At 40.1% G+C, this 9262-nt stretch overlaps 1 protein-coding gene across 1 annotated transcript; it reads right to left on the bottom strand.

The window, feature by feature from the left end:
* Window positions 1-399: 399 nt before the first annotated feature.
* Window positions 400-8874, bottom strand: LOC143292162 (uncharacterized). Its single transcript, XM_076602346.1, has 5 exons — window positions 8817-8874; window positions 4747-4844; window positions 3783-3866; window positions 2843-3013; window positions 400-600 (listed from the first exon to the last, which is right to left on the bottom strand). The coding sequence occupies exons 1-5, from the start codon at window positions 8872-8874 to the stop codon at window positions 400-402; spliced, it is 612 nt and encodes a 203-aa protein (XP_076458461.1).
* Window positions 8875-9262: the final 388 nt, after the last annotated feature.

The raw sequence follows: 9262 nt of genomic DNA, 5'->3' as shown, positions 1-9262 counted from the left end.
CAAAGTGCGCTGCTTTCAGATCACAGTCAATACAACACTTATCTCATTTCACCGACAAAATTAATGAGCCAAAGGGTTAATTGGTACCAATTGGTAACCAACGGTCATTTTGAACACTCTTTAAAAGTTCATACAGCTGCGGCCACACATATGGTTTGCAAACACGGACTCTTACAAAAGCGTACTATCAATACAGAAGAGATTTCTTCCGTACTCAGAATGAAATTTTGAACTCACTTTTCTATTTCAATTTTGTACACATCAACTTCTTCCGTGAGCAAAACTGAGGAAGCTGTAACAAAAAGATACTCTCTTCCCTATGTACCCAGAAATCAGAGCCCCCACAGCAAGGTGCACCATCAGTCGTGTGGGCGTGTTGCCGAGAGCCACATGGACTGGTCAGTGTCCTTCTACGTACTCCAACATCCGCAGCAAGGCATCAGCAGCTCCCCTGAGGATGCACAGGTTTAGCGCGTTTCGGATCGTTTCGTCGCTGTGGGTTGAAGTGGAAGGTGTGATCGTTACGTCGCTGTGGGTTGAAGTGGAAGGTGTGATCGTTACGTCGCTGTGGGTTGAAGTGGAAGGTGGGGCGGCGGTTGTCTGCAACAACAGCAGCAACAATATAATTCCTTTAAAAAAATTTTTTTTAAATAAAGGTTCACAATATTATGTATAACATCGTAATGTCACCAGCACTTGTAACTCAAGGAAGGGCAAAGAAACTTTTCTGTCCTTCACATAATCAAGTTCGCTTCTTAAATGAATCTGTCGAATCTGGAACCGCCTTTTATGTGATTTTTTTTCTTCTTCAGAAATTGATCATGAGTGAACACTTCCAGTGGGTGGGTACTCTCGCGTGATATTCTTCCTTGTCGATTGCAGAACTAAACTTCTTCTTCTTCTTCGTTCATAGGCTGCAACTCCCACGTTCACTCGGGAGGAACACAAGGAAACAAGAACATACCCAGCATGCACAGCCCGGAAAACGGAGTATGGCTGCCTACGTGGCGCGGTAAAAACGGTCCTACACGTAATTTACCGCGCCATGTAGGCAGCCATACTCCGTTTTCCGGGGTGTGCATGCTGGGTATGTTCTTGTTTCCTTAACCCACCGAACCCTGGCACGGATTACAGGATCTTTAACGTGCATATTTGATCTTCTGCGTGCGTATACACACGAAGGGGGTTCAGGCACAAGCAGGTCTGCACATATGTTGACCTGTGAGATGGGAAAAATCTCCACCCTTTACCCACAAGGCGCCGTTACCGAGATTCGAACCCAGGACCCTCAGATTGAAAGTCCAACGCTTTAACCAATCGGCTATTGCACTCGTCACAGAACAAAACAAAAACGAACGCCGCCATCTCTCTTTAACAAGTCTGGGCGTACTGAAGTGTGGTCCAGCGAAATCTCTAGACTAACTTTCAGCCCTTTATTTACCTGTGTGCTAGCTGAATCGGTATCGTAAGCAGCACTGACTTGAAGTTGTATACCTTGTGAATGGAGAGAGTTGCCACTCTTTACTATTTGTTAATCATTTCATCTCCTGGCCTCATTGTTTGTTAATTTCAAATTCAACCCTTTTAGTCGCTGGTTAAGTTTCAAACTTGGCTGTAGTCGCCGGCCATGAAACACTACTTCCGATGGATTTGTCTCGGACAATGCGTTTAGCCCGGGCGTTTCCGTTTCCGTCTTCCTCATGAATTGGACGCGGGAGTTTTTGTTATCGCTGTCCCCATGAAATGGACACTGACTTTTTTTGTTACTACCCTCCCCATCAATTGCACCCCGGGAGTTTTTGTCAATGCCCTCCCCATGAATTGGACCCTGGTTATTTTTCTTACTGCCTTCCCCATGTTTTTTTTGTTTTTTTTCTTTGTTAATACCTCCCTAAAAATTGGAGTTCTTTTTAGTTAGCGCCCTCTCCACTTATTTTCCCGCCTTACCCATGAATTAGACCCCGGATTTTTTTTATTTTTAATTTAATAAATAATATCATTCCCATGAATTGGACCCCGGGAGTTCTCGTTGATGCCGTCCCCTGAAGTTTTAGTCATCACCTTCCCCAAGATTTGGAATTCCGCCGCGTTCCCCATGACTTGGATCCCGGGAGTTTTTATTACCGCCTTCCCCATGAATTGGATCCCGGGAGTATTTATTACCGCCTTCCCCATGACTTGGATCCCGGGAGTATTTATTACCGCCTTCCCCATGAATTGGATCCCGGGAGTATTTATTACCGCCTTCCCCATGAATTGGATCCCGGGAGTATTTATTACCGCCTTCCCCATGAATTGGATCCCGGGAGCATTTATTACCGCCTTCCCCATGAATTGGATCCCGGGAGTATTTATTACCGCCTTCCCCATGAATTGGATCCCGGGAGTATTTATTACCGCCTTCCCCATGAATTGGATCCCGGGAGTATTTATTACCGCCTTCCCCATGACTTGGATCCCGGGAGTATTTATTACCGCCTTCCCCATGAATTGGATCCCGGGAGTGTTTATTACCGCCTTCCCCATGAATTGGATCCCGGGAGTATTTATTACCGCCTTCCCCATGACTTGGATCCCGGGAGCATTTATTACCGCCTTCCCCATGAATTGGATCCCGGGAGTATTTATTACCGCCTTCCCCATGAATTGGATCCCGGGAGCATTTATTACCGCCTTCCCCATGAATTGGATCCCGGGAGTAGTTTATTACCGCCTTCCCCATGAATTGGATCCTGGGAGCATTTATTACCGCCTTCCCCATGAATTGGATCCCGGGAGTGTTTATTACCGCCTTCCCCATGACTTATCAAAGCCACAGTTCAGACCAGGCCAGTCTACTCACCACAGGTGGCGGAGCACTGATACACTCCGAGGCGTAGTGGAGTTCGTTGGTCAGATTTTGCAGCCTAGAGGCCTCAATCTCCCGCCCCGCCTGCCTGTCCCTCAGGTCCTTCGCGAACTGCTGCACCAGAGTCTCGTAGGTGGACAGCACTCTCTTCATCTCCGCACGGTTCTGAAAGAAGTATACAGTACATACTTCTCAACATCTTGCTTTGAAGAAAAGAAAAGAAAAGAAAGGAGCCTGACCATCGGATAATGAGCCCAAACAACGCGATCAATGCCTTACCATAAAGATTTTTTTTTTTTTAAAGAAAAAAAAAAAGGAAATAACCTCAACAGCAACAATACAACCCCTTCACTCCAAGAAAAAAAAAAGACAAACAAATATATAACTAATTAACAAACGAAAACACCACAGGAGTAGTTCTGGATGGACAAAACATCGGCTCGAAGTGATCCCAATCGTTTTATCCCTCCCCACCATGCATTTCGCCCAACCACAATAATGATAATGATAATATTGATATCGATATTGATATTAGTTATTGATAACGATATAGAAATCATAAGTAAATACATAAATAAATAAATACATGAATAAATGCATAAAAGAAAAACAAAACAAGTAAATAAATAAATGAATGAATATATCAATAAATAAATTGAGAAATACATCAAGAAAAAAATAAATAAATAGATGAATAAACAAATATTGAAATAGGAATAAAACGAAATCAAAGAAAAGACAACAAAGTTTGTTAATTTATTTATTGTCTTTTCATCTAAAATGATGATATTAGACTGAAAATAAATGTTGTTGTTGTTGTTGTTGTTGCTATTTGGATTATCATCATTTCTATCATCATGATAATGATTGTTATTATTAAGACAACAAACAAAGCGGATGGAGCGTTTCACTATTTCCTTTCCTCCAAAATTACCTGCTCAAGGGTTTCTTCCTCCACAAAGGTAGGCTGCGGTGCTATCTCACTGCAATAATTGCTCAATGTATGGAAAATCAGTGCCTGCAACAGTAACACACACACACACACACACACACACACACACACACACACACACACACAAACACACACACACAATGCAATGAATGAATCATGAAGGGAATTGCTCATCATCACAATGCGTGCGATGATTATACAACATGGTCGCGCACGCGTAGCAACCAACGGGAAAAAAAAAATAATTAAAAAAAAAAAAATATATATATATATATATATATTGATTGATTGCTCCGCGTGCGCGGCCATGTTGTATAATCATCGCACGCAGAGTGATCAGCATTCCTTTCATTATTCATTGTAGTCTTCATCATCATCTTAATCATCATCATCACCACCATCAGCAGCAGGAGCATCTGACAATGTTGTTGATGATGATGATGATGGAAATAGTCTACTTCTACTACTGCTGCTGCTACTGCTGCTGCTGCTGCTGCTGCTGCTACTGCTGCTGCTGCTGCTGCTACTGCTGTTGTTGCTGCTGTTCGCAATAACAGTGTTGTTATCATGGTTGTTTCGTCATATATTACAGCAGTAGCGCTAGCAGCAGCAACAGAAGTAACAGTTGTTGTTGTCGTCATCGTCGTCGTCGTCATATATAAAATACACGTCTTGTTCTGTGTAAGTAACCTGTTTCTGCCAGGATTTTTTTTTTTTTTTCTTACGGCAACGGCGCTATTACAACATGTGCCTGTGTGTGTGTGTGTATTTGCGCGCGTTGTGTGTGTGTGTGTGTGTGTGTGTGTGTGTGTGTGTGTGTGTTCATGTTTGTGGGGAAGTTGGGAGGGAGGGGTGTGTGCCTGCGCGTTTACTTTGTGAACTTTTTTTTTTTTCGAGGAGGGCTGGAGACTAATCATCTTGCATCTCAGCGAATGAGAGAACTTACTGTGTCGTGGATCGAGCTGTTCGCCGTATGCCTCGCCGTCCTCAGGGGAAACGCGCAGGTGACAGAAGTCGCGCATATGGGTGTTTGCCAAATGAATCCTGCACACACACACACACACACACACACACACACACACACACACACAAACACACACACACACACACACACACACACACACACAATCAATTCAACTGACGAAAATTTGACGTCTGTAAGCACGGTATCAGATTTTTACAATTTTCCTTGTTTTTTGGTTTGTTTGTTTGTTGTTTTTTGTTGTTGTCTTTTTGCTTTGTTTTTATATGTTGTTCCTACAGTCTGTATTTGAAATAGAAAATAGTAAAACGTTGGATAATATCTTTTTAATGCCCAGCAAATAAATAAATATATATATGTATGTATATATAAACTGTTCGACGGTGTGTTAAATCCCAAAAGCACGTGAAGTAGAAAGATACCCTCTCTCAAGCTTTCTCTGACGATATGTGTTTATTTATTTTATAACTTTCTTCTTTTCTTCTCTCTCTCTTTTTTTTTTTTTTTTTTTTTTTTTTTTTTTTTTTTTTTTTTGCTGTTTCGTCGTAGTTCATAATATTATTAGCCCACGGGTTGTTGTTGTATTTTGGAAAACGAAAAGAAAGAGTTGAATATTTTCTAGACTGAAAATATGCTACATTCACACCCTTTGAGATTGGGGGGGTTTTTTTTTGTTTTCTGTTTTCTTTTTTTTTTTCTTTTTTTGTTTTGTTTTGATAGTGGTTTTTTTGTTGTATATCAAAAATAAAATAAAAAATAAAAGATCAGATCTAAAGTACTAGAGAGAGACACACACATAAAGCTGGGAGCGTAAATCAAGCCGTCACGAATCACTGATGTTATACGAAAACCAGTGAGTGCTGAATGAATGAATAAATTAATGAATGAATGAATGATTTAGTAATTGAATGAAGAAAAAATCAAATGAACGAAGTGATAGATGAATTTATATATATATATATATATATATATATATATATATATATTCTCAGTAAAGTGTTCATGAATAAATTCGTCTATCACTTCGTTCATTTGATTTTTTCTTCATTCATTTACTAAATCATTCATTCATTCATTCATTTATTCATTCATTCAGCACTCACTGGTTTTCGTATAACATCAGTATATATTGTTTGTTCGTTTTCACACTGACGTATCTATCTTTCTGTCTGTCTGATTGATCAAATGTTTTATTGGTTTGTTTTCATGCTGACGTATCTGTCTGCCTGTCTGTCTGTCTGTCTGTCTGTCTGTCGGATCAATCAAAATGGGTTTTTTTTTAACTCTCTCCATACAAACGGCGAAAGAGACGACGTTAACAGCGTTTCACCCCAATTACCATCATCAAGATATTGCAAGTGGAAGGCTCTTATACTGAAGAGGTGAATGTTGACAAAGAATATCACAATTCTGACGACGGAAGCTGAAGGTTGGGTCATTCAGACACCCACTGGACATCCGAGGGGTCTGTGTAGAGGAGAAGAGAGGACTGGCCGTACTGAGTGAGTTAATGGTTTGTTTTCATGCTGACGGGTCTGTCTGTCTGTCAGTCTGTCAGTCTGTCTACGTGCCTTACATTCCGCGGCTCCGTCTGCATCACGTGTTGGCCGTCAGCAAGTATTGTCATGCCAGAAGCGCTGACAGCATGGCAAGATTCTGCCTTTCTAGGGGTGTGGCTCTCGCTTGCATTCTATTGCAGTGCAGCGATGTATTGTTTCTTTTTCTCCCTTATCGCAAGTATGTACACACACACACACACACACACACACACACACACACACACACACACACACACACACATACACACACACACACACACACACACACATATATATATATAGAGAGAGAGAGAGAGAGAGAGATGAGTATTCTATTTTTACTGTCAAAGCGGATTTTCCCACACAGTATTTTGCGAAGAATAACCCTTTTGTTTGCCGTGGGTTCTTTGATGTGAGCCGAGTGCATGCTGCCACAGGAACTTCAATCGAAAGAACGCATTAGGCTTCCTATTGGGCGTTTCCGCTGGTGTATCATGAGTCGGAACCACTGATCTAAAATATTAGAACATTTTCTAAAACAGTGCATCAGTACGCTCCCCTGATGAGTAAGAAATATGTGCGCTGCGCCACTCCAACCCCCACTCCCCCACCCCCCACCCCCCACCACCATCCCCACCCCCTCCAACTCCTGCCCCCTCCCCCGACCCCCTCTTGCCCACTTCCCCCCATCAGTATAAACCTTAACTGTGAAAGAATGTATGAAGATATTTCAATTCTTGATTTTTTTTTTTCTTTCAAACAGAAAAGATCCTATTGAAAACGAAAACATATATCATGTGGTGGTTTTCTTTATAGAACTATGATTTATGATGGTTTGAAGTTTAGCTTGTCTTACATTCATTGACCGGGGCGCGAGAGGGTGGGTACCCATGTGCCGAGGACAGTAACTCAGAGTGCGTCCCAACCCGCACCCCACCCATTCCTTACACCCTCCCTCCCCCTCCCACTCTCCTCTCTTCATCATCATACAGCTGTTTCAAATTTCAAATTTCAACAAACAAAAACGCTTTGAAACGCAGTTTGATTGACACCTGCCACGAACTCACAAAATAGAATACAAAGGGTTTTTTTTTTAATGCAAGCGAAACCGACAAATAAATAAATGTATAAATAAAAACGAGTTTTCAAATAGATAGATAGATAAACGAATAAATGAATTAAAATAAATAAATAAATAAATAAATAATAAATGAAAATCATTCTTCGAAAAAAAGAAATCCCATCAGATTAAGCCAAGGCAAATGATCGCAGTGAGAGTCAGTGGTTTGTCAAGCTTCTCAATTTTACATTAAACTTTTTTTTTTTTCAAAGAGATTCATTTCGTCTCCAATTTTGCCGAATGTTTTTAATGACAACGTTTTTGTCATAATTATGTGAATAAGGCAAAAATGTACACATTGCCAACGAAAGTGATCAACGACTTTACAGTTAACAGCGTATAAACACGTAAATTATAAATAACAGCCTGACCAATCATCAATATAGGGTAAAGAAAGAATATCGGGTTGTTTTTTTCTTTCCGAACATGTGTATCAGCGGTACACACTGCATAGAAAATCCGCTCAAAATTATATGCATGGGCGAGAACCGGTTTCATTTGCCGTTAATTTTTTTTTTCTTTTCTTTTCCAACGATAATTTGTCATAAAATTGTTTTGTCATTAATTCTGTTCTATTCTATTCACACCGACAGATAAGCCTGTCTGCCTACTCATCCGTCAATCCGACGGGAGACTCCATCAATCCACTCTAACCATAATTTGTCATGAAACTGTTCATTAATCTGTTCTGTTCAAACGATGATTTGTCAATAAATTGTTCTCTAATTCATCTGCTCTATTCTAACAATGAATTGTCATTATTAATATTATCATAATCAATTTTGCAGGTGTAGCTAGGGAGACAATACACAGAGTTCGGTTTCTTTTTTTTTTTTCTTCTTCCGTCTTTTTTTTTTTTTTTTTTTTTTTTTTTTTGTCTATTGTTGTGTACTATTATTTACCACAAAGTCTTTCTTGATCCCAAAAATAAACAATCATCCACAACAACAAAAATCAAAAATAGACAATCATCAACAACAAAAAACGAGACGTGTAAATCATTAAATACATAGTATGTGTTCATTAAAATATGCATCGAGTTTAATCATAAGAATCGAACCATTCTTGTTTATTATCCACCTGCCTATGTCCAAGGGCTAGTCTGTTTTAGAATTTCATTTCTTGGTTTTAGTCTTGTCATGCTTTCTCTTTTGAAACAAAAAAAAACAGTTGTTGTTGTTGTTGTTTGTTTTGTTTTTTGTTGTTGTTTTTTTGTGTGTTTTTTGTTTGTTTGTTTTTATGGTTGGTTGTTTTTTGTTGTTGTTTTGGGGAGTCAATAGATATCCTATAATTTGTGATATATCAGTATTTAAAAAAAAAAGGAAAGCAAACAAAATCAAAGACAGTAAAAAGTAAAAGGATGACATTTTACATACCACAGATTGCCGACACGCTCAGAACCAAAGCGAAACCACGAACGTTTAAGATGGCCATGGCGTTTCTTCTTCTTCTTCTTCTTCTTCTTCTTCTTCTCCTCCTTCTTCTTCTTCTTCTTCTTCGTCGCCACAAAGGTACTGAATGGTACATGGTCCAGCTGCTTTTATATGCAGTGGACGTATCGTCGTGTGCATGGGACACGAACTGAATATCCAAAATAATTTGATCATCCGCCCACAAAAAGTCTCCTTTTTTCCCAGAAAAACATAACGATAAATCCCAGGGCACAACGAACAAAGATCGTTGCAAATGTAAGGAATGAACTCTGCGGCCCCCATTTTTGCTGCTACGTGTATCGAACACGTTGTGGTGAGTCCGCGTGGTTGTTGGTTGTGTGGTAAATAGCAGACGGTTGTGAATAAAAAGTGGGCGGCGTTTCAAGTGG

Source organism: Babylonia areolata, chromosome 18, assembly GCF_041734735.1.
Source record: "Babylonia areolata isolate BAREFJ2019XMU chromosome 18, ASM4173473v1, whole genome shotgun sequence".
NCBI lineage: Eukaryota > Metazoa > Mollusca > Gastropoda > Neogastropoda > Buccinidae > Babylonia > Babylonia areolata.
Note: the sequence above shows the minus strand (reverse complement) of the source record. Positions and strands in the feature narration are given on the sequence as shown.

Excerpts from the sequence above, each read along its gene's own strand:
- LOC143292162 (XM_076602346.1), bottom strand. The coding sequence starts at position 8,874 with ATGGCCATCTTAAACGTTCGTGGTTTCGCTTTGGTTCTGAGCGTGTCG. Across the intron at positions 4,845-8,816 it reads GAGCGTGTCGGCAATCTGTG|GATTCATTTGGCAAACACCC; the intron begins GTATGTAAAATG and ends GTGTGTGTGCAG. Across the intron at positions 601-2,842 it reads TCAGTGCTCCGCCACCTGTG|ACAACCGCCGCCCCACCTTC; the intron begins GTGAGTAGACTG and ends CTGTTGTTGCAG.